The sequence below is a fragment of the Notamacropus eugenii genome, chromosome 6 (assembly GCF_028372415.1).
Source record: "Notamacropus eugenii isolate mMacEug1 chromosome 6, mMacEug1.pri_v2, whole genome shotgun sequence".
NCBI classification, from domain to species: domain Eukaryota; kingdom Metazoa; phylum Chordata; class Mammalia; order Diprotodontia; family Macropodidae; genus Notamacropus; species Notamacropus eugenii.
In genome coordinates this window covers 364,336,141-364,362,396 of record NC_092877.1, presented here as the reverse complement: position 1 = coordinate 364,362,396, position 26,256 = coordinate 364,336,141, and the positions used below count along the sequence as shown (strand labels likewise).

The following is a 26,256-nucleotide window of genomic DNA, read 5'->3' as shown; positions in this document are numbered from 1 at the left end:
ACAACCCACAAAATACCTGTAAAGAAAGACTCTCAACAAATTCTAAAGTAGCAGAAGCCACAGAACAACAGAGTGGAGGAGATTTCCAGCCGAGGGTGACCTAGAAGGCCAATGAGAAAGGTCTGTCACACTGGACACTGAGTGGAATGCAGCCCAGCCTTGGCTGCACAGTGCTGGGAGGAGCAGGACCAGAGTAGGCCTTGGGGGCAGAATCCCCAGCAGCAGGGAAGGTTCGCAGACCCCTTAATCCACAGGCGACAAAGACACTTCAAAAGTCAGTGAGAGGGCTTTTTCACCTCCGTGACAAAGGAGGGTCCTCCCCTAGTCCTGGCCCCAGGCAGCAGAGACAGTGGCAGCAATGGTGGTGATGGCAGGCATTGTTGGAGCCTTAGCTTAAAGCCCCTGGGGGAATTGAGCAGCTGATCTGAATCTCAGCCATGAGCCAGGACAGGGAGTAAACTCCTCTCCCTTGCTTGTGCCACCTTGAAGGAGCTGAGAACTTACAGGTCCCTAGGGTATACCTTACTCTTGACAAAGGACCCAAAAGTCAAGTAACTGGTTGGGAAAATGCCCCAGAAAGGGAAAAAAAAATAAGACTACAGAAGGTTACTTTCTTGATGAACAAGTATTCTCTCCCATCCTTTTGGATGAGGAATAGCAATGTTTACCATCAGGGGAAAACATAAAAGTCAAGGCTTCTGCATCCAAAACCTCCAAAATAAATATACAATGGTCCCAGGCCATGGAAGAGCTCAAAAAGGATTTTGAAAATCAAGTAAGAGAGGTGGAGGAAAAAATGGGAAGAGAAACGAGAGCAGTGCAAGAAAATCATGAAAAGTGAGTCAACACCTTGCTAAAGAAGACTCCAAAAAATGCTGAAGAAAATAACACCTTGAAAAATAGATTAACTCAATTGGCAAAGGAGGTCCAAAAAGCCAATGAGGAGAAGAATGCTTTAAAAATCAGAATTAGTCAAATGGAAAAGGAGGTTCAAAAGCTCACTGAAGAAAATAGTTCTTTAAAAATTAGAATGGAACAGATGGAGGCTAATGACTTTATGAGAAACCAAGAAATCACAAAACAAAACCAAAAGAATAAAAAAATGGAAGATAATGTGAAGTATCTATTTGGAAAAACAACTGACCTAGAAAATAGATCCAGGAGAGACTATTTTAAAATTAGGGGACTACCTGAAAGCCATGATCAACAAAAGAGCCTAGACATCATCTTTCATGAAATTATCAAGGAAAACTGCCCTGAGATTCTAGAACCAGAGGACAAAATAAATATTGAAAGAATCCACCAATCATCTCCTGAAAGAGATCCAAAAAGAAAAAGTCCTAGGAATATTGTAGCCAAATTCCAGAGTTCCCAGGTCAAGGAAAAAATATTGCAAGCAACTGGAAAGAAACAATTTGAGTATTGTGGAAATACAATCAGGATAACACAAGATCTAGCAGCTTCTACATCAAGGGATCAAAGGCCTTGGAATATGATATTCCAGAAATCAAAAGAACTAGGATTAAAACCACGAATCACCTACCCAGCAAAACTGAGTATAATACTTCAGGGGAAAAAATTGTCATTCAATGAAATAGAGGACTTTCAAGCATTCTTGATAAAAAGACCAGGGCTGAAAAGAAAATTTGACTTTCAAACACAAGAATCAAGAGAAGCATGAAAAGGTAAATAGGAAAGAGAAATTACAAGAGACTTACTAAAGTTGAACGGTTTACATTCCTACATGGAAAGATAATATTTGTAATTCTTGAGACTTTTTTCAGTATCTGAGTAATTGGAAGGATTATACTCGCACACACACGCACATAGAGAGAGAGACAGAGAGACAGAGAGCACAGAGTGAGTTGAATAGGAAGGGATCATATCTAAAAAAATAAAATTAAGGGGTGAGAGAGGAATATATTGGGAGGAGAAAGGGAGAAATGGAATGCGGCAAATTATCTCTCATAGAAGAGGCAAGAAAAAGCTTTTTCAATGGAGGGGAAAAGGGGGGAGGTGAGAGGGAAAAAGTGAAGCTTACTCATCACATTTGGCTCAAGGAAGGAATAACATGCACACTCAATTTGGTATGAAAATCTATCTTACACTACAGGAAAGTAGGGGAAAAGGGGTAAGCAGCGTCCGGAGGGGATGACAGAAGGGAGGGCAATGGGAGGAGGGAGCAATTAGAAGTCAACGGTCTTGGGGAGGGACAAGGTCAAAAGAGAGAATAGAAGAAATGGTGGTCAGGATAGGATGGAGGGAAATATAGTTAGTCTTACACAACATGACTATTATGGAAGTCTTTTGCAAAACTACACATATATAACCTATGTTAAATTACTTGCCTTCTCAGTGGGGTTGGGTGGGGAGGGAGCAAAGAAGAGAAGCTGGAACTTAAAGTTTTAGGAACAATTGTTGAGAATTGTTTTTGTGTACATCTGGGAAATAAGAAATACAGGTAATGGGGTTTAGAAATTTATCTTGCCCTACAGGACAAGAGAGAAGATGGGGATAAGGGAAGTGAGAGGTGTTAGAAGGGAGGGTACATTGGTGGAAGGAGCAATCAAAATGCAAGGCGTTCTGGGGTGAGGGGAGGGGAGAAGTGGGGAGAAAATTTGGAACTCAAAATTTTGTAGAAATGAATGTTGAAAACTTAAAATAAATAAATAAAACAAAGAATCTCCAAAGGAAAAAAAGAAGGAAAGTGTTGAGGTGGGGCTAAGGCTAGGTTGGTTTTGGCTGGAGATGGTCATGACTGTGCATTCTAATGAAAGTGGTATTTGACCCATCCTTTAACTGGCTAATAACACACTCCTTGATGAGTTGATCCAAGACCCACTTCAGGCAGCCCCAGTTTTAGAAACCGCTGGTGTAGAGAGCTCTCAGCGAGGAAGCTTCCCATAGCCATAGCCATGACCTTCAGCACGTAGGGAGCTGTCCTAGTTACCAAGAGGCTGGGTGACTCACCTGACATCACCCGCCAGCACCTGGCAGAGGCAGAATCAGGTCAGCCTTCACCTCACCTGCACACTGGTGTGCTGTCCTCCATGCCAGATGCGGGGGGAGGGTCAAAGAGCCAGAGATGGTGGTTTGGTAGGAGGAGATATGTATTGATGGCAAGAAGAGACTATGTTCCCATCACCATCATCCCCATAGACAGCATTTATGTAGTGCTCTAAGGTTTACAGAACACTTGATGTAGATCATTATCTCACTGAGCCTCACAGCAACCCTACCTATTAAGTGCTAGTATTGTCTTTCTTTTACAGATAGGGAAATTGAGGCTGAGAGGCTAAATGACTTGTCCAAGCTTACACAGCTAGTGAGTGTCTAGGATCTGAACCCAGGTCTTCCTGACTTCAGGTCTGTATTCTACTCACTGTGTCACCTATCCGCATGTTAGATCAGGGTAGGAAGACTCCAGAGTTCGCCTGGAGTCCATGGGTGCCTCCGGGGTTCTGTGGATAGATTTCGGGATTTCTACAAACAACCTTATTTTCACTCATTTCTTAAAGTTGAGCGTTTTCTTCAGTTTTGAATTAAGGCAGCAAACATGGTCCTTTGGCTTTACCAGACTATAGCCAAAAAGGTCTCTGATTGAAAAAGGGTTAATGACCTCTGGTGCAGAGGACACAAGGCTGAAGTACTATCCAGGGACCCGAGGTCAGGCACCAGTCTTGTCTCTTTCTACATCTATGACCTTGACTGCCTAACTTCTACAGGCCTCAGTTTTACCATCTGTGAAATGCCAGTTGGCAAACATTTATTAAGTGCTCCCTGTGTGCCAGACTCTGTTGGGTGCTGGAGTACAAATAGCTCCTAAGGAGCTCACAGTCTAATGGGGATATGACATGCAAGCAATTCTGTGCACAGGGTTCAGTGGAAGTAATCACAGAGGGAGGGCACTTGCTTAAGGGAGAGGGAGAAAGTTTCATGCAGAGGACAGACAGCCTGGGAACAGTCTTTGGTCCCTCCTAGTGCAAAGGTTGGATACAATTCCACCCACTTATTTTATAGATGAGAAAAGGAAGGTTGTGGGGGTCACAGAGGCAATTCAGTCAGGCTCTAAACCCACATGTGCTCTCTCTCTCCTCCCTCTCTCTCTCCTCTCCTCTCTCTCCACCTCCTTCCCTCCCTTTCCCTCTCTTTGTCTCTGTCTCCCTCCCTCTCTCTTTCTCTGTCCCTCCCTCTCTCTTTCTCCCTCCTCTCTCTTCTCTCTCCCTCACTTTCCCTCCCTCTTTTCCTCTCTCCCCACTACACAGGGTCACAACTTCAATCACCCCAGGAGTAAGGACATAGTTTTCAGTACTCAGCCTGCAGATATTGAAGTCCTTTCAAAGGGGGCACTTTCTATGGCATTTAATAACATTTTTATGGGGACTGATTTATGCTTCAGTAGAATGAAGACTTTCTGACCCCCCGGTTTGTTTGCATAGCATTTTACATTCTGCTTAGTGGCCTTGACAGCTCACCAATGCTCCTCCAACCTATGTTCTATTTGTTATCTTGGAGATCCAGAAGCCTCTGGGTACTTAGAATGAGACTTGACCAGTATCAGCCCTGTGTAGTGTGGGTTAAAACATAGTTGAACTCACTGGAGTTTTCAAAGGAGCAAATTAGAGCACTGACCCCCAAAGGTTTTTATTTCACTTAAAATCCTGTTTCAGCTACTGCCTGAAAGCAGAAGGAATTTTGATAAAAAGGTTGGTCAGGTTTTCTGTAGAGTAGAGTTTAAGTCCTTCACTGGACCTGTGGTCATCTCAATTGACTGATAAACTGCACAAGAGGAGACCTTGGGTGCTGGAGCTGATGAAGGCAAAAGCTGCCAGCTCCTAAGAATGCACCAGAACCTGTGGGTGTTATGTGTTGTATGCACTGGGTCAGTTGTCTTTGCATAAGTATTCATTAAGTCCTTGCTAGGTACAGGACACTGTGCCCTGGGCCCTGCTGATACAGAGATAAAAATGGAATCTGGGCTTGTGGGAAAGTGAATATAAGCTAACAAAGCAAAAACATGACAGAACAAGATCGAGAGTGTGAGAGAGGGGGCAGAGAAAGGGAGGGAGGGAGACAGTGCAGCAGCTCACTGAGATGCAACAGGCACCTCCCATGTAAACAGAGGAGAGTACTCTTTGAAATGTCATCCTAATATCCAAATCTCTCTTTCCAAACATGAATAGTTTCCAGCCTTTCTCACCACCACAAACCTCATTACTCTTTGTGGAATGTAGCACCCAGGATACCCTTCTCATATATGGGCCCCCCAGAAAATCTGCCCTGGGTTCAGAGTAGTCTGTGACTATTCATTCCCTCAAAGACATAACTCACAAGCCCCCAGCCATGTGTTTGCTTTTATTTGTCAGACAAAGAATATAATTCATTCAATCAAAAAGCATTCGGTATAATAACAGAATAAGAAAAGCTTCCCCCAATAAATCTGGGGCACATTTTCTTTTAAATGCACATTCATGGGAAAACTGGACAATGTATAGGGAAGGAGGCACTCATATTGGCAGGAAATGCATGTGACTAACAACACATGAGAAACACGTCTCTGTTTGTAGTGAGCATACACAGCTCGTATACACGTGGTGAAGGACACACACATGGGGAGCAGGTGTTATTAAGGTACAAACGAACATCACATAGGAAGGGCTCCTGTGAGCTGCCAAACAACATCCAAGCAGAACACCCCTAGCCTAAGACTAAATCTACCATTTTGACTGGTACATCACAGCCTCATGTTCCTGACAACTCTCTGACTTAGAGGTAGAAATGTCTTCTAGCTTCCACTTCACTATGTACACAGATCCTGTCTCCCAAAATCCCCACCTCAGAGGTCTCTGACAAAAGGCCCCTTGAAAGAACTACTAATTCTCAGCTCCCAGGTTCCTTTTGAATCACTGTGCAAGTAAATCCCTGCCAGAAAAAACTAAATAAAGAGGGCAGATACATCATTTTCCACGCAGCTGGCCATCGTCCCAGCCTTTATTGCATAAGTGTGGAAAGCAACAGACTTCTTCAATTTTGAGTTCTCCTACAAAAACAAAAGCTATAGGAACTATGAGGGAGTTAACACCTGGGTTCAGTTTTTCCAGATGTTAGACCCACAGCTTCCTAGCAGTCTATTTGAAAGTTAACGTTAATCAATTTGATGAAAATGCTTAGATGAAATTATTTCGTTTGTCTGTGGGGTTTTTGTAAGTATGTTTGTTTTGTTCTGTTGGTTTTGTTTTTGTACATGTTCCCAATATCACCCCTTGTGTTTGTCTTTGAAATATTTCATGAGAAGTCTATAGGTTTGTTGGTTTTTTGAGTCTTTTAAAAATCACGACAGAGCTTTTTGAGGTCATCTCTCTGATCACCCTGAGCTAGGATCACATTGAAGGGTGTGGGTGCTTGAGATATTTCAGGATTGACCTAAAGATGTTTACACTCTGAGAAGAACCACAGGCTGCTGTAGGATTTGGGGAAGATGTTAACATTCCCACAGAGAAGAGAAAAGACTCAATAAAACATTAAAGAGAAAGTAGGAGTTAGGGTTGGAAGGATTGTTGAAGTCTGGTCCCACCTTCTTGTCTTGCAGGTTCCAACCATGTTTAGTTTTATTGGGAAGCTGAGGCTCTGCCAGAATAAGTGCTCTGTACACAGTCACACTGGCAGCCATGGCAGAGGCCAGATTCCAGCCCAGGTCAGAGGATCATTGACTTAGAGCTGCTAGGCACTTTAGAGGCCAATGACTCTAGGTCATGCATTTTACAGGTGAGGAAACTGAGGTACAGAGACATTAAGTGACTTGCCAAGGGTCACAGGGCCAGCAGGTATCTCTGGCAGAGTTTGAACCCAGGTCTTCCTGATGCCAAGTCCAGCACTTTATCCAGCACACCCCTCAAATCTTCTGACTGCAAAGTCAATGCTTTGTCCCACCATGCTGAGAACTGAAACTCACCATTTATCTACAATTCAGAGAGTACCCCATGTCCAGTGTGAGCCAACCTACCTGGGCCTGACATTTTGACTTCCTTGTACACACTTCCCATTTACAGTATCCTGGCCTATTGACAAATAGAACAGCCTGAGTTACTAAGAACTGAGTTTCATACACGTGTACTGGAGCCAGGTGACACTAACTTGCAAGCTGGTGGTTAAATTTTGAGGTGAGGATTTATACCTTAGAAATCAGCAAACACTATAAATCAAGCTTTAGCATTGTTGTGTTACTTGTCTAGACTAGAGAAAGTGATTTTTAAAAATGGTAATAATGCAGATTAAACTTAAAAAGTATGTCATGTGTACTTTTGGGGGGAACCAGTTGTTAAACATTTATCTACCAGCCCCCCATGCACACATTTCTTCCTGTCCCTTCCCCCACAATATATATACATACATATACACACGTACATGCATATACACACACATATATATATATAGTGTGTGTGTGTGTGTGTGTGCGTGTGTGCATGTGTGCACGTGCCCAGGAATCACTGTGATTCAGTGGGTTGAGCAACGCCCTTCAAGTTGGGAGAGCTAAGCCTGCGGCTCAGTTCTGACATTTGCTGGCTATTTGACCGGGGACCGCTCACTTGGCTCCTATTCACTTCAGCTTCCTCATCTGCAAAATGGGGATCCTAATGTGGTCACTGTGTATTTCACAGGCTCAATGAGAGGGGGAAACATTTTAAATAAAAATGTTTACATAAATATATTACTCATTATTCTACTTGTTTGTTACAGGAGGCAGGCTATTCATTAATTCTGTCTTGTAGCCGTTAGCAGTTTGGTCTTCAGCCGGAGATGCATAGGCAGAGCCGTGCTTAATTCATTTACTATAGGAGATATCTCTTATATAAATATCTTGGCTAAAGACCAAACAACTGATGCTAGAATGAGGGGAGGGCGAGTAGCATTTTAATAATTAATTGTAGCCCTACTTCATGTATCTATTTGCCCACCAAATTGTTGGCCAGAAAAGCCTCTTCTTGCATTTCATGCATTGGTAAAGGAAAGCATTTGCATTTCCCTAGATGGGGTTCAGATTGCCTCGGCTTTATTTTGTCTACTGGGCAGGAGGCTCAGTTAACATCTCTGTTGCTGCTTGGCTTCCCAAAGAAACACATAATTAGCCTTGCTAATAAAAGAGTATAAGCACATGAGTATCTAATGACTTAGATCACCTTCCCCCCGTGGAAAGTCGAGGCCTTTGGTCTTTGACCATCACCTACGCTTAACGTTTTATTGTTCATGTTCTCTATACTACTGTAAGCTAAATCCTGTTTTCTTTGGCCTTGCTGTAACTGAAAAGCTCTAGAAACTGCTATTCCTGATATGTCCCAATGACAAATCATCCATTTAGTACCAGCCAATATGGAGAAATTAAGTCCTACATGCAGTTGTGGGCAAAGATTTCTAAATTATTGTTTGCTGTTTGTCTCATCTCGGTGGCAGCAAACAAAAGTGGAAAATCCCACGTGGCCATCCCTGGCTATCCTCTCGTTCACTTAGATGTGAGGGCCAAAGGGCTTGGCCAGGGACCCTTAAGCCTGAGTCCAGAATAGCTGCCCTGGGTGCTGAAGAACCATACGGACACTGTACGGTGGTTTTCTTTGCCTGGAGCTGCCTTGTAGGAAAAGTAAATGCAGTGATATCATTAGAAGGCTAGAGTCAGAAGGTCTGGGTTCAGATCCTCCCTCTCTGTGCCATCAAAGGCCCCCAGAGCAGCTCAGCGCTTCTCAGCCACTGAGGGTCTTAATACAAAAACTAGCATTTACACCGTGCTGTAAAATGTATAGATATGGTCTCATCTAAGTCTCAACACAATGTGGAAGGCAGATAGGATGATCTTCATTTCCTAGATTAGGAAGCAGACTGAAAGGGATTAAGTGCCCTGCCAGGGTCCATGACTAGTAAGTGGCAGGATTTGAACTTGTCAGCCTGGCTCCAAGTCCAGCCCTCTGCCTGCTGAGCAGCCTCTTGTAGGTGACCAAGGCCAAAGTACCTTCCTGATGAGGACAATATCTCACCTGGGTTGGTGGTGGCATTTGCCCATTGCCTTGAGGCTGGTTGATCTCTGCTGGTTAGCAGCCCCCCTAAGATGAAGGGAGACCCCATTTCTTTTGGGAGGGGAGGAGAAGGCACAGGCTCCAGCAGCTCCTTGTAGTGGCCCCTGAAGCTTCTGCTCTGGAGGTCTTCCTTGGGGTAGGTCTACACTTGGACCCTACAGCTCACAGCCCCTCTGTGCAGTGTGGGTGTGCACATTCACTGGTTTAACAGGTTTGGCTGAAAGAGTGCATTTGACTGCTCTAACCTTCCTTCCAGGAGCAGGTCACATGTCCGCTCCAGGCCAGAGGTTATGAAGGCAGAGACAGTGCTGGAAGGGCGGTAGAGGTCACCAATCCAACCTTGCACTTCACATAGGAGAAGCTTACTCATCAAGCATTCATTAAGCCCCCTGGAATGCTGGGTAGCCACCTTCTACGGAAGGAAACCTCTGATCATTTCCCCTGCCCTGTCCCCCAAGCTGTGGGTGGTATTACCTTTGTACAGACACGTCTGGCTCCCCCATAGAACATGACTCTCCCACCCAAGAAAGAGACTGCTCTGTTCTGCTTTTGTCCCCAGCATCAGGCAGAGCTCCTGGCACACGGTAGGTGCATAATAAACGCTTCTCAGTTGATTAATTGATTACTGACTAAATTTCAAGATATACCAAGCTGGTCCATGGTTCTGATGCCCTTTTAGAACTCTTTCAGGCATAACCCCCCCTCCCCATTTTATCTGTCTTTGCTTTGATTGGTTACCTGTCACCTCAGTACACCTGCTTCTGGTGAGGCTCTTTACCAGGCAGAAAAGGTCGTATCTCTTCTCAGGAGCATATTTACATTGTCTCACACTGATCTACAGAGGCTTCTTAAAAAGAAGAAAAGGGAAGGAAGGAGGAAGGGAGGAGGAAAGAGGAAGGCAGGGAAGGAAGAAGGGAGGGAGGGAAGGAAAGGAAAGAAGGGAGGGAGGACCAGCTTTCTGAGAGTTTCTCTCTAAAAAAGTTATGTTGCTATCCTTATGCTGAGGCCCCCAGGCCCAGAAGCTTTAATAACTTCTCTATTACATCTGCCACCTGTTTCTGGCCAGCCCCTTCAATTCTTGTCTTTTATGGCTAACATCAGTGGTGCCTTGGGGTCATAAGATGTTTGGGCATTCCTCACCTATGAGTGGCCTTTCTTATTAAATGAAATCCCTTTTCCTAGTTTTCTCCCTACACACCCACAAAAAAAGGTCCCTGATTTTTAGACTAGCAAAAGGGTGGCTTAGAGCAACCATTCTTAAATATTTTGGTCTCTGGACCCATTTACACTATTAAAAATTACAGAGGATCCCCCTCCCCAAGAGCTTTTGTTTATAGGGGCTATGTTTATCAATACTTAATGTGCTTGTAATTAAAACATCTTAGTATGATGGTGAAAGTAGTTTTTAATCTCATAGGCCCACTGAAAGGTCTCAGGGTCCCCTGTGGTTTCCCAGAACACACTTTGAAAACCACTAATTTAATTAACCTGAAAATACTGACCATGGGGCGGTGGTGCTGGTTGGGGAGTCAGAGGACTTGCCTTCACATCCAGACTGCTGCTGACTTAGTTGTGTGACCTTAGACAACTCATTTCCCTTCTTGGGGGCCTCGGTTTCCTCATCTGTAAATGAGGGGGTTAGAACAGTTAGACTGTTAAGGCCCCTTTGGTTCTAAATCCTACAATCCTGTGAACTGAGATGCTCCATGAAAGAGTTGGTAGAGTTAGAGGAGAAATTATTAGAGCTGTTGTGACTGGGGTTGGGGGAGAAATTCCCTGGGGACTGGGCTCAGTGTAAATCTATTAATGTAATTAGTGAGATGAGAAGCCCTCAGAAACTCAGTGCAGTCACACACATTGTTTTCTTGTTCAATACCTTGGTGGAAAAAATCCTCTTCATTGATCCTGTCTCTCTCGGCCCTTTTTGAAGCCTCTTCCAGATTGGAAACAGAAATGAATCAATTTCATTAAAAGAACACAGGTGGGCTTTAGAACTGGCACAGGACAGGTTGCTTAAGTGGGGAGAAACCTAACGAAATTGTAAATTGTTGAATTTTGAACAGCATGGCATTGTTCTGACTCTCATCTCTCCTAAAGCAGAGCAGGGTGCTTTGGTTTTTCTTGGGTCAGTCTTGGTGATTAATTCACTTTCCCTCTTTCCAGTTTGTCCAACACACATGTACCTCAGTGCTCCCTGCAAAATTTGGACTCCAGTCACTGGGAAAGAGCCAACTCTGGTGGCAAGTTGGGTCTCTTTTGAGCTCTGCACCCTTCTTGATAACGGCAGTGGATGCCCCCACTCAACCCCCGACTCCAGATGCTCCCTGTCCCATGTATCCACCCCCTCCATACACACACATGATCATCCTCCTGAATCACAACCTTCTTAGGTCACCTCGCTGCCCACCAAAGCTTCCCACTCCATCCCCCCAGTAATCATGAACTCCTTAAAACACTTAAAACAACTGAGAGACATCGTCTCTCAGTTGGAGGATGTATGACCAGTTGTACTGGTGTTAGAATCCCCATTTTACAGAAGAGAAAACTAAGGTCCATAGATTTCAAATTGGAGGGGACCAGGGAGATGACTGAGTCTGACCTCCTTACGTTACAGATGAGACTCAGGTTAATAGCAGTAACAGTGACAAGAGTTACCATTTATAAAGTATTACCTTTGGAAATAGCATCTCATTTTATCCTCATAACCACTCAGAGAAGATTATTCTCATTCTACAGTTGGGGAAACTGAGGCAAATGGAGGTGAAGTGATTTGCCCAGGGTCACAGCTAATGTGACCATGCCTAACACTAGCCAATGAACCAGGCAGCCTTTCAGAACTTCTTAGTTTGGCATCAGGACCCCTTATGCCTTGACCCCAGCCACTCTGTGCAGTCTCATAAACAAGAACACATCCCTTCAGCTGCCCCTTCCCCACTGGGGTCTGAAAGGAAAACTCCAAGGCACATGACTTGTCAGTAGGTCCCAGTTCACTTGGGATTCAAAAAAGGGAGAGGGAAAGAGAGAGGGAGAGAGAGACAGAGACAGAGACAGAGACAGAGAGAAGGGCAGAGGAAGATCAAGGGAGGGAGGAAGAGAGAGGGAGGGAGGGAGAGAAAGAGAGATCTGGTCACAAACTAAGAAAAAGTATTTTTGTATTAATAATGTGCTCTGTGATGGGGCTCAAGTCTGCCAGAAATAATGTTACTTAACACAGTACTCATCTTTATCCAGAGCTAGGTTGGAGCTAGCTTGGACCAGTTTGCAAAGCAGATTGTTAAATTTCCAGTGGGAGCATTTACACCTTAGAAACTGACAAAAGTCACAGATCAGACTTGATTTATTGTTTTACTGATTGTCTAGATATGAGAAAGTGATAGAGAAAGTGTTAACGATACAGATTAAACTTTTAAAAAGCAGCCGGGAGCTGGTTGTTAAACACAAGACATTTCCAGCTTGGTGAGAAAGATGTCCAGGGTTGCATTATTTCCCATGGCCTCTAACATGACTGTGCTCCCAAGAGATTTCAGTTAACATTTATGGGAATCCTAAGGGGGAAAAAATCATAAACATTTACAATATAGTTCTCGGTTAACATTCTAGAATTACACTTGTTCCCAGGGTGCAAACAAAGACTGCTCCCTTCACATGCAGATATCTTAGGCCTTCTTCTGAGGGGATGCACAGGTGGGTGGGAGGCAGTGATTCAGACCAGAGTTACTCTGGCATAGGCACTGCCCTTCATCTTTCTCCCACTTGAAGGCAGGGCTTCTCCTTTGGTCCTGACCCATCCCCCGCGTTCCCAAAGGTATTTCCCTTTTGTTAGAAAGAGAGGATTCCATAATATTTTTTAGGGAAACTTAAAAAAATTCAGCTTGATGTTTCTCTAGAGCTTGTGGTATATTGAAAAATCAAGGAAAAGGCTCCCCCTGTTCTGACCACTCTCCCAAGGCGTTTTGTGATAAACAACGCATTTTGTGATAAACAACGCATTTTACTAACTGGAGACGAGAAGGAGCAGGAGGAAAACCAGATGCAGATCTTTGGAGCTGGGAGCAGGTGATATACAGTCCACTCAGTTAAGGCAGAATACAGAGGAGGGGGGTGCTTGGACAGAACTGATCCATAAATTAAAAGCTCAGATGTGGGACTCTATTGTCATGGGGGCCAAACTTGGTGGACTGGCTTCACCCAAGAGGTTGCTTTTTCCCTTAGAGGGCTTTGAATCCACCAGGGAGCCCTAGGGTGCGTTTGACTCCCACCTTCTCCCCTCCCTTCTTCTCCCTGGCTGGCCGGCCTGCATCTTCTCTCCAGCTTCTAATTCCCTCTGGGCAAATTCTTAACTACTTCCAGCTAAAGTGTTAGCTAATTAATCTAAGGCATCTGGCCCTAAAGTTCATTTCTGTCCTAAAAGGAGACTGTTTAAGAGGAAACGTCTTTAAAATTAAAAGGAGTGAAAATCTAATGATACAATTTCAAAGACCTTGCCTTTGGTGGGAGGAAAGACTTTTGGACCAGGAAATATTTAGGTGGTTTAAACAACCTCACTGTACAAAGGTTAGGGTGCTGAACCCGGAGTCAGGAAGACGCTACTTCGGATTCTGACTCAGACAGTTCATGGCTGTGTCAGCCTGGGTCAATCACTTAATCTCTGTCAGTCTCAGTTTCCTTATCTGTAAAATGAAGATGATAATAGCACCTACTTCCCAGGGCTGTTGTACAAGTCAAATGAGGTAATTAATATTTGTAAAGGACTTTGCAAAACCTTAAAGCACCATAGAAACTCTGACTGTTATAGAAGCTAGCCACTGGCTTATAGTCCAAGACCATGTGAGTGAATATCTCCTCCTGGCTAACATCTCACTGTTTTTCAGGCGGCTTCATCAGCTTCAATGGCTCCTGGAGGGTCCAGGGCATCCTGGCCATGTCTCGATCCCTGGGTGATTACCCACTGAAAAACCTGAACGTCGTCATCCCTGACCCAGACATCCTGACCTTCGACCTGGACAAGCTCCAGCCCGAGTTCATGATCTTGGCATCGGACGGCCTCTGGGACGCCTTCAGCAATGAGGAGGCGGTGCGATTCATCAAAGAGCGCTTGGACGAGCCCCACTTTGGGGCAAAGAGCATCGTGTTACAGTCCTTTTATAGAGGCTGCCCCGACAATATCACTGTCATGGTGGTAAAGTTCAGAAACAGCAGCAAAACGGAGGACCAGTGAACTGGGGCTCTGCAAGTCTGCACCCCCCTGGACTGAAGGACTTCCAATCTGTGGTAGAAAAGTAGCGACACTCCTTAAGATTGTGCCCAGAAGATCCAGGACAGCCCCCTTCCCCAACGGTCCTCGAGCTGTATCCAGTAATGAAAGACGGAGGGCGCCAGCCAACAGGACCCAAGAGGCTGGACCAACAGCCTCTATCTTCCTTCCCACCCTCCTTCGCCAGGTTTCTAATATATATCTATATAAGCATAGACGTGTATCTATGAAGATGTGTAGCATACATAGGCATATGCTGCCCATTTTCAATTTTAACTTTTATTTTTAATCCCCTTTAAAATCTCTTCAGGTTTTAGACTCCTTAAGCTTGCTTTGGAGCAGTTAGCTTGGGCAGGTAGGAAAACCTACCTAGCCAAACACTCCTGAGGGCAACTCATTTTGCTGAAAGATCTGATTGCCTTGGGAAATGACTTCACCCTCCCACCTCCAGGGCTGTTTTTCCATTCAAGCTGCAGTGAAAACGATTTTAAGTAATGTTAGGATCCGCTGTCCTTTTTTGTTTGTATCTTCTGGGGACCTTTGGGGAAGGAGGAAGGAGCCTCTGTAGGGGTAGGGTGGAGAAGGTCACAGAGTCCCTTGGCAGCCTCTGACTCATTGAGACCTCTTGATTTAGGCTTTCAGTAAATCCTGCCCATCATCTGACTGTCTCCATGCCTTTGTCTAAATCTAGCCAGTCTTCCCTAGCTCCAGCCTGCCTTTACTCTCAGCAACTGAAAACTGTCCAGCTTCCCCCAAACCAACCCCTTTGGTGTGTTGACTTAGATCATCAAGAAACTAGACTGTCCTGGAGAGCCAACCCCGTTGTCATTGGATGCCCTTGACCTTCCTCATTTTGCATTCTCATGGAAGTTCACTCACCAGTCAGAGAAGAAGGAGTGGGCATCTCTGCGTTTGCATTAGACTTGAGACTAAAGAGGCCTTGGCTGCCAGGATCCCCAACTCCAAGTTAGTTCCGGCTGCCTCTTAAGAAACAGATTCTTTTTAATCTCAGTGACTTTAGAGGACTGATACGAAATGTATCAGGTCATCATGAGTTCATGTCCCAGCCATCTTGGCCTGGAGTCTAATTGTACCCAGGCCAAATTTGGGTTAATTCTCTTTAATTTTGGTTGAGATCGAATGCCCCTTTCCCCCTCCTCTTCTGCCCTCAGGATCATGGGGAACGTGTGACTGCTGACTGGGGCTTGGGTCACTGTGGTCACTTCCCTCTGAAGTGGCTGAGAAATCTCTCCACCTGATATCGCCTCATATTCCATCAAACGTGCCACCTCCCCAGCAAGGCTGTGGAAGCAGCTCAGGTAGCATACTAAGGCATCAGATAGCTTGGCTCTAGCAGGTCCCTTTCGAATGACCTAGCAGAGACAGAGAATAGGGTGAGTCTGTGGAGTCATGTTCACTAGGGCCCATGTCATCAGGTCTCAGCAGGGGATGTTTTAGGGGCATCAGTGGCCAGATTGCCTTGGTTCTCCAGGCATTTTGATCAGCTAGTGGGGAGTCTGGGGGCAGCTTTCATCTCTTGCCCACAGCTTTTTGTGTCTGGTACCCGAGAGCTTTGTTCCTTTGGAGAAGGCTCACCCTTCTTCCTGTTCAGTGTCCCTTGGTGCTCACATATCCCCCTGAGTTTCCATGGCAATAACCAAGGACTAATTCTGCACAGCTACCAGAAAAGAAATAGGGAAGGTGGTGATGAAGGAGAACCTCACAAGGTGGAACTGAGGACAATGAATGAATTCCTGAAGAGGCAAATTTAGACTTGGTCAGAGGGGAAAACGCTTCCTACCAGTGAGAACTGTCTGGAAGTGGAATGGTGTGCCAGGGGGCATCAGTCTCAGAGGCAATCAGATTTAGAGGTCTATCCCTCTCATTTTACAGAGAAGGAAACTGAGGCTAAGTAGTTTGCCCACTGTCACACAAGTAGTTGGTATCAGGGGCAGGATTTGAACTTTGTGGCATTGTTTCCAAATCCAGCAGATTCCTCATTTCTGGAGCTCTTCTGGATAACTTGTTATCAAAGATGTTAGAAAGGAGAGCCCTTAGCATGAAGTAAAGTCTGAACTGGATGTTGAAGGAAAAAAAAAGACTTGGACAGGCAGAGATGAGGAGGGAGAATGAAGGACTCTTGTAGAAGTCTTACACATCTCCTGGCTCCTTGCTGCTCCCCCCAGAAATCTCTCCCAGAAATGTAACGTGAAACCAGGAGCCCCCTTTTGGGCACCCCAGGGATGTGACTACCTGGGGGAAGAGGTGCAGGAATCAGGTCCTTAGGCTCCCAGGTGGGCCCTTACATCAACCCCATTGCCAAAGCACGTGAAATAGGAGGGGAAAGTGAGAGGCAGGAAGGCCTTTTCAGAGAGCCTTCTGGCTTTTCTAGAGCCCGACTTCTGTCCATGGTCCTCATTTGTGCCAAATTCAGGCGTGCTTCCTGGTCCATCCTGGGAGGCTGAGGATGGCCACACTCCCTGGGCTTTGGAAGGATCAGGTAAGAAACCTGCCTTCCTCCTGCACCTCTGAGGAACTGATACTCCTAAAAGGTGGGGTCTGGCTTCTGATGCTGCTTGGTACTGGTCCCATGTCCCAATCCATCTGTCAAAGGGAGAGCCTTCTTGGGTGATGCCTCAGGAGCAGAATTAACTTTTGAGAGTGAGTGATCTGACTGGAGTCATGGAATAAAGCTAGATGGGGCCTTTGAGGCCATCTGTTCCAGCCCCTTTCTTTGACCATTGAGGGAACACAGGTTGAAAGAGGTTAAGGACTAGCCCAAGGTCACTCTGCCAGTAAGCTTCAAAGATGGTATTGGAGCCTGTCTTCTTGCACTTTCTACTATGTCCTTCAGCCTCTTGAACAGACAGTGGACGGGCACCAAAGGTATACTTTGTGGTGATCCAAAGACCCTCTGCCAGTCATGGCTATGAGGAGGAGTTCTTATGAGAGGATCACCCAGAGCATTCTGTAGAAGAGCCATTATTATAGCCATAGAGAGGCTGGCCCATTGACAACAGATCTCACTTAATTGATTGGAATTGTAAATGGCACCATTCTGGTATATGTGTATCTCCCTCCATTGAGCCCTTGTGGGCTCGATGGTAAATCCAATCCTTTTCTAGAAATAAGACAAGACACCCATGACTCCATTGGAGGGAGCAGACGTAGTGCAGACCACTCTGGGACTCTTGCCATAAATGAAAGATACCCACAGGTAATGGTCATTTTTTCTTTCCTCCTCCCCCTCCCCCAATATTTGTCCAAAGGAGGGAAAAAGTCCCTTCTGTAGCTATCATGTTGGAGAATTTAGCAGTTTTTTGATCACGTAGAGAGCAAGAAAAGGCCTTAGAGGTCACCTAATCCATAAAGCAGAATAGATTTAGAGCCAAAAGGGATCTTAATATTCTTATCCAATCTCCTCATCTCAAAGATAGAGACACTGAGGCCCAGAGAGATGACTGAATCTACCCAAGGGCACACATTTATTAATTAAGTGCCTACTTTGCTAGGCTCAGGTGATTCAGAGGGAAAATGGAACAATAGCTGCCCTCAGGGAGCTGACCATCTATCAGGAGAAACTCGTTTCAGTATATACAAAATAAGTGCTGTAAGGACAGGCATCACTGGAACTCAGACCCAGGGCTTTTGCCTCCTTGGCCCAGCCCTCTTTCCACTCTGCCCTCTTGGCTGACACAGCATACTTTGTTCTCTGTCATACCCACACGCACCATTAAAGGCAGATTCTTCAGGAAGGTTCCAGAAATGGTGTTCCTTTTTGACTCATCCCTAAACTGAACTTCTTCTAATCTTTCCCAGCCATTGGCTCCTCACACCAGACTAAGCTTCTCTGATCCCAAGACTGATGTACAGCTCTGTCATCTCGTTAGATTGCTTTGGTTCCAATACCAAGCTCCAGACCTAGGGTCCTGATTGACTACCTCTTCAGGCTCATTGACATATGACTCTCTTACCAACTGTGACCTGTAGTTATAACATTAGAATTAAAAAAAAAAACTACTTAATATTGATTTTTTTATGTTTTTACACCATCCACATTTCCTTTCCCCCCAACCAAGAGAGCCATCCATTTTAACAAAGAGTAAAAGAAGAGGAAGAAGAAACAGTGCTGCAAACTCCACCAGAGCATCTTAAAAAGCCTGCCATCACAGGCAGCATCCACAGCTTCCTGCTTGTGTCAGTTCTGGAGGGCCAAGCTGGGACGTTTTCATTTTTGAGCATTCAGTTTTTATTCTAACAGTAGAATTTACACTAAATAACGTATCATTTCAGCCCTAGGCCAAAGGGTTCTGCTTCCTAGCAAAAGCCCCATAAGGAATCAAGTTTCTTAATGTGACTGATAATATTGAATAGATTGAGAATGAATGAAATGAGCAAAATCATGAAAAAAAAAGCTTAGCTTTCAGCTAAGTGTGCCTTCCCATCCCTGTCACAGATATACATATGGATAGACATACACACATATGTGTGTATCTATGTGTGTGCATTACATATATATACATGCACGTATATATACATATTATATATATATGTATATACACACATATTTTTAAACAGTTGCTTTTAGCAAAAATATTCTCTTCCTACGTGTATTTGCTGTTTTATGATCACATCTTATCTCTGACTCATCCAAGAAAAGGAAAATCTAAATTTGCCTATTTATCGTGTGTCCTTTATGAAGCTGATAACCATGCTAGGTTGTTACCACTTAGAGAAATATAGGATGTAACAGTGTCCTTAATTCTTGAAAGTTTTTGAATGTTTTCTAGATGATGTGCTTGGTTTTTTTGTCTGTCTGGAGCGTGGAGTGTAGAGATATGATTTCACCAGTTTAAAGAACTCCCACCACCAATATACAACAGCACTTCTGTTATTTATGGGTTTGGAGAGTTTCGTAGAGTGTTGAGAAGTCAGATGACTTGCCCAAGATGACAAACCAGTCTGTGTCAGAGATGGGACTTTAACCCAGGTCTTTGAGACTCCAAGGGTTTGCCCTTGACCTCTGAGTCAGATACCACCTCATGAAGTCATTGCCTTAAAAACAAAACAAACAGAACCATAGAGTAACAAGAAAATTTTCCAAATCCTGGAAAAGATATTGCTGTTTCTGTTGGGTTTTTAGTTTCATTGTTGGTACATTTAGCAAGCTCCTGAATCTCTTGGGTAATTTACAAGATTTCTAGAACTTTCCTTTGTTTGGTGATGGCTATGGATGTGTTCCACTCTAGGAATCCTTTTTCCTTGATTATCCAGGTATCAGTGAATAATTTGAACATAAGTTCTAGAACTGTGTATTTAAATGGAAAATGTCTATTTCTGAATATGTAAGATCATATTATAGGCTTGTATCTCTATAAATAGTCAGTTCTCACCCCCACCCCCAAAACCCCAACAACTCACCATATGTTCAGTAACCAAGGCATCCTATGTACCGTCAGCTTTCTAAATCCAAGTCAAGGATTTAAAGGAGAATATGATCTGTATCTTCACAATCAACCTTAAGGGACTCTCATGACTGATTTAGAACCTCATCAAGAAATTCTTTGTGGGAGGAAGCAGTCACATGGGGATGTGATCCAACCTTGGTTTCCTGTGGCCAGATTCTCTCCAGCACCTCCTTCTGACACAGACATGTGGCCATTCATTCGTCACTTTCAGAAGCAGATTCTCCTTATGGTTTGAGGTTTTTTGTTTTTTGTTTTTTTTTTAGGATCATATGCTAACACTTCCCTTGAATGTGAATGACTTCTACATTTAGAAGCATCCTTTTTCTAGGGCTTCGTGACACCCACAGAATCATGCTGGTGGAACAGCATTGTGTGAAGGAGGGATAGAGCAGCTGTTATTTTATTCAAAGATAAGGCCACAAGGTTGAATTCAAGTGGTGATATGCACCTCAACATGCTGAGGAAGTAGCCACAGTAGACTTTAAAGGGTATAGGAGAAAAAACAGAGACTCAGTATGTTTTGTGTTATGGACCTCTTAGATAGTCTGGGGAAACTTAGGGACCCCTTCACGGAATCATGATTTTTACATGCTTAATATAAAATACATAGGATTGCAAAGGAAACTAGTCATAGGAAAGTAGCTAACAAAATAGTAAAAAACACTTTCACAGATTCCAGGTTAGGAAAGCCTGATGGATCTGTGCTCTCATCCCTGTAGTCCAGATCAGAGCCCATCCATACCTTGTCTCCCATGTGATTCTTGTCTGTGTCCATCTAATGGACTTCCTTCCAGACTTCTTGATGTTGCATGTAATGCCAGGAGAGCATGGAGAGTGCCCATCCGGCCCCCCTTTCTCTTCTTTTATGACCAGCCCACCTTTCCATTCGTATTTATCTCTGATGACACCCTTCATGTTGTTTCTTTATAGAAGGCAAAACTTCTTTAAATCTTGACAAAGTATTAGGTATCGTTGCCCCCCACACCACAGTTAACGGGAGAATTGAGGTCAGGAAGGCAACATTGAGAGCTCTTAGGCTGAGGAAAATCATAATCCCCAAATGTCTTTTCCAAGGTAGGGGATGCAAAGTTGGAGCTAGAACTTATGCACATGGTTTGCATCTCAAAGATCTAGCAAATCCTCATATAACTAATACCCGCGTTTGCTTAAGTTATTATAAATCTCCACGACTTCTAAGGACCTTTTGATTTGTAAATCAAGAATCCCAAAATGTTCCCCTTTGAGTTTGAAAGATAGGTATCTCCCAAACGAGTTCCAATACCATAAAAATGAAATATCTTTGAAAGGGAAAACAGATGTCTATGTAGATGTATGTATCTCTGTGAATACAGGTGTACACTAAAAAACAAATACCACTTCTAGGCCACACAAGTTTGGAGGGGAAATAGAGTGTATTTCTGAGCCAATCCAGTCTATAAAAATCAGCTTGTGGTAAAGTATAGTGATGAAAGTGGAAACCAGCTCTCCTCGTGGCTAGCCTCATTTGAAGTTTTTTTGTTCCTTTGGTAGATAGGAGCCCCTTGATGGCTGTTCCATTTTTAGTCTTTATCTCACATAGCATACAGTTAATAAATGTCTGTTGAATGGAATCATTGAATTTTAAAAACCAGAATAGTAATCAGAAATTATAAAGTGGGTGGTCCAAATAAGATCATCCCGGGGACATGTAGATTTCCCTCATTTAGGCACCAGCTCAAGAGCAAAACAGACCTAAGTCTTAAGGTATTTTTAGCTTTGGTTACAGTTTTGATTGAGTTTCCAAGAATATACATGGGGGGCATGTTTGTGGGTCAGAACATCAGCATCCAGAAGGAACAATGGACAGATTTATGAATCAACTCTTTGTTTACATGGCAGTTACAAAAGGAGGTCATTTAGGAAAACAGATGCCCCAAATGAAAATTGTCTCATATGAAACTAAGTATCACTAATGAATTTATAAAGATTTTACACATTTTATTTGACCATAATGAGAACAGTTCAGTTTTCCATTCCACTCACCTAAGTTGAGGTATTCCTCCACTTCAGGCCCCCAATCATGATCATAATGACACGCCTTTAATACTAATGTATGATTTCTGATGCAACATCACATCCAGTTTGACAGACATACATTATCAATGCCTAAAAAATATATCCAGGTCATGTGAAAGGGATCCTGTCATTAGAAGTGGCAAATTGACCCCTTTCTTGTAAAGAAATTTTCCAATGGATTTGACCTTCTGGTGATTTTGGTGCAAAAGCTGGACCAAAAAGGAAAAATCATCAACAGAAAAGACAAAAGAAATTTCCTTTATGGTCCAGATGAATGTGGTGAATGTTGTTGGCACCAGCACAAAATTAAACTTAGTCTCTCACTACATACATGAAGTCACTGTCAGAAAGGAGCATGTTGGAGACTTATATGGCCCTGGTCATGCCCATCCATGGCCTGGGTGCTTCCTGATTGCACAGCCTCAGAAGACATTGGGGTGGGGTGGGCACGGCAGCAGAGCCCTCCTGGCTTCTCTATTGTGATTCACTCACCGGGGCAGCTGCTCTTCTGAGGGGCTTCCCTCCCCTCCAGGAAAGGATCCCTGGTGGACAGCCATCCTAGAATCACAGATTTAGGGCAGGAAGGAACCTCAGGGGCTATGTAGTCCAACCTTTTCATTTCATAAATGAGAAAAATAGACCCAGAATCGAGGTTGTGACTTATCCAAGTTCACACAGCCAATTAGTGGCATTGGAGGGGATTCCCAAACCATGGCACCTTCTACAGAAGTACACTACTTTCTGCTCTTCTCTGTTCTCTTCTGGGTCCATTTGTACTGTGAAAAGCAATGCCTCAGTAGACCTATCCCCTCCTCCTCTTACCAGACATTTTCTAGAGAAGAGATGGGCAGACTATGAGGGATGGAAACAGTTCTGCATGACTCTTTGGTTTCCAGGTGGCTACAAAACATAGCAAGTGAGGTGAGAGGCAGGGTAGTATTTATCACCACTATGTCACTGGGTTTCTCATTGATCAGTAATATAGAGACAATAAGAATGCCACTTCTAATGACCAGCTCCTTCTCTGATATTGGGTTTGCGATATAGTTACGCAGGCTGAAAACTTGACTCATTGCAATCCCAGGACCTAGGCTTGGCCTTGAGTCTCACATCCTGACCAAACATAGGAGTCACTTATTGTTTTGTTTTCTATGGCAAAATAAAAATGGAAATTCCAAATTTCACCCCTATCCCTGCAAATGGCGAACCTATCCCCTCTTGGTAAAGAAAAGAGGAAGGGGCTTTGGTGAATTGTATGAACCTCACCTGTAGGAATTTTGATATAAGCTTTCCCTTGTTTCAGATAGCTATACTTATAAGGAGAGGTTTGGACTTTTTAGTTTTAAGCTGGTCATAAAGGTAGTCAAAAGAAATATTGTCCAGTAGCTTTCAAGGAAAATGTTTAATTGTATAGTTAGACATATTTGCCAAATTTTCTACTTTTGTTTATTTGAGTGATAAATCATAGGAATGCAGATTTAAAGGTGAAATATCTGGGTCTAGAGAAAGAAAGGGTCTTTCCTGTGGCCCCCAGAAGTAGTCTGGGAATCAGAGTTCATACCCAAGTCCTTTGGTTCCAGTTCTTTCCGCTGCTTTCAAAACCCTTGCCTTGTTGGCTCTCATTAAGTGTCATTACCAAGACACATTTTAAAGAAATAAACAAGAGTTGCTATTTGTATGAGACTTCTGTTTTCTTTTCTTTCTTTCTTTTTCAAATTGCAAGCATGGTGTAATAGGACTGAATTCCAGAGTTCTGGCTTTACCATTGGCTGGGTGGCCCTGTGCAAGGCACTTCTGGGCCTCAGTTTTCTTATGTACAAAATGTCAGGGTTGAATTAGATGATCTTAAAAGGCTATCACAGTTTTGTGATTGTATATTTTAGGCCCTTTCCTGGACTTCCCCTATGCAGAGGACAAATGCTTATTAAAGTATCCATCATTTATTTTGATTATACAAAATGAGAGAGTCCAAGGTGGGGTAGGGTCCGGAAGATAATCCTTTGGAGGACTGAAGAACAAGAAGGAAGATGAAGCCCTTCTCTGACATTCACAGTCAGAGTAGATGTCCCTCAACCTCCAGTGCCCTCCGAGAACTCTCTAAGACTATAAATGGCAAAGCATTTATGGATCTGCATTGGTGGAGGAAATCTCCTCATTGGGAATCCCCTATACTGTTGAAATTATAGGACCGGACAAAAATATTCACGTAAAACAGAGGTGGAAACTAACTGCTAGTCAGAAAACTACCTGAAATATGCCAAAGTGAGTGACCTACCCTGAGCATCTTGAGCCTCATGATGTAAGCCAAGGAGACCAGTGCTTTTCTTGATGGGGACATTTTAGCCTCAATGTATGAATGTCTGAGAAATGAGTTTTAGCATAGGATCTAGTACACAGTAGGCACTTAAGAAATACTTGTTTAATTGAACCAAATTTTCTCATTTTTATGCAGCATGGAATAGGGCCTATCATTGATCAAGCTTGGAAATCATTTGCAAGAATGTATTTTCAAGCTGTCCAAGGAATATCACTTCCCATAGGGCCATGGGGTAAAGAAAGGTGACAGCCATAGAGGGTTCCCTCCCTTTTAAGAGTGGTTGGCAATTACTATTTAAGTCCAGGATAATCATTTGCCCTTCTCAAATCTTCCTCTGTAATCTTTGATCTCTTCCCAGTTTTGCATCCTAGGAGTGTAACTAAATAGTGCCTCTTTGATTTGGAAACCATTCTAATCTTCCTCCCAGGCCTCTTCTGTCAGATCCACAATCACTGAGCTTGCTTACCAACTGCCCTAGTCATGGCCATGTAGCCAGCTCACCACCAGAAAGGCTGCTGGCTTTGGAGTGAGAAGTATTGGGCTTGAATCCCAGCAATCACTTAGAAGCTTATCCTTGTCTAAATAATGAGGGGGCTGGAGTAGCCAGCCTCCAAAGTCTTCCGTTCATTAGACTGTAAGGTCCTTGAAGGCAGGGACTTCTTTCATCTCCATATCCGCATGCTATTACATGTCATTTTATGCCAATGCCTGGTAGGGAGCCAGCACTTAATAAGTGCTTTTTTGAATTACCAGATATATATTACCCAATCCCTTTCCCATTCAATTCATAGTGCCAGTGTCTGGAATTGAAGATCCATTTTCATCAGGACCAGGAATTCTTTATCATTATAACCAAATCAGAGTAAATTCAAAGAAAATCAGAATCTTTTCTGGTTCGATCATATCTAAGGTAGGTGAAACCCAGTTTTAGAATAAATTAGAACAGAAATCATACATCCTTAGGTAGTGGAAACAATTTCAAAACATCCTAATATCTTCCAAGGGCCAATTTTCTAATATTCAGTAGCTGAGATTTCAGAATCAAGAAGGATTTTAAAGCATTTTTTGTTTATAAGAATGAGAACAGGTTATTATTATTTTTTGGTCTCTGAACTTTAGACACTTGAATCGATAGTTTGTCATAGTCCAGACTTGTCAGGGCCATCAGCCTGTATTCAGGGTAGGAAGTTGCGCATCTCGGTACCTGAGACTTTCCCACAAAGGCTTGGGCAGTGCGTCAAAAGCCAAGTCGACCAGGAGAAGAACAAAACCTTGGGGCAACCTCATTATTCTTGTTACTCATCAGAGGGTTTTATAATGATTATTCTACATTTGTCTCTAGGAGACAATTTGCAAAAGCAAAACTAAGATGCCAGTACGCCATTGCGTTCACTGTAGCCCATCATGGAATGGATGGTGGTGCCTGGTCCCACCAAGGTAGGGAACTCTGACTCTTCCTTTCCCATGTGTATTCCACTTAGCTGTAGAAGTGTCCCACCCAGTTCCTGTGTCTGTGCAATTTCAGATCCTGTATTATTGTATCCGAAACAATGGACTACTGAAATTTCAACCTCAATGATATGATTCCAATGAAAATAAACCTATTAAAGTTACCTGACTTTACATATGGACTCCCTTGTGGTTTTTTTTTTTTTGTTCAGATTGTTCAAGGCCACTATGCCTGAGTAAAGCTACAGTGCTGGGGGAATTCCTTGGGACCAAGAAAATGTATTAGATTTAATGACATCCAAAAAAAACCTTACAACTTTTTTATACCTTAAAAAAATTTTAATACAAAGGATGGCCTCCATTCACTTTAAAAATCACTCGTTTTATACAATTTGGCATTGAGCTCATAAGAATTTGAGACACGTTCTTTAATTCTTCATGATAAAACCATAATCTCAGATATTAAATACATTTTTAAGAAGTCCATTTTTCTAAGTCTAGAATTGGTAATAAGATAGATCTTCAGTGAAGTCCAAATCAAGTGAGTTTTGGGGGCTTTGAAACCTGTCACTTTAATAAATTGCTTAACTTTTCACAACACGTGGCACCACCTAAGCATCATCTTGTAGTATTCTGTCTTCATTGGGGAAT

General features: G+C 43.4%; 1 protein-coding gene across 7 annotated transcripts in view; it reads left to right on the top strand.

The window, feature by feature from the left end:
• PPM1L (protein phosphatase, Mg2+/Mn2+ dependent 1L) overlaps positions 1-25,779 on the top strand; it is a 313,084-nt gene extending 287,305 nt beyond the window's left edge. For 5 of the 7 annotated variants that reach the window (XM_072618579.1, XM_072618578.1, XM_072618581.1 and 2 more), the window contains one exon: positions 13,934-25,779. In XM_072618579.1, coding sequence (XP_072474680.1) covers positions 13,934-14,280 — 347 coding nt within the window. In that variant the 3' untranslated portion in view covers positions 14,281-25,779. The remainder of the gene's footprint in view (positions 1-13,933) is intronic. The other 2 variants (XR_011969136.1, XR_011969135.1) reach the window with 2 other exon arrangements.
• The last annotated feature ends 477 nt before the right edge of the window (positions 25,780-26,256 follow it).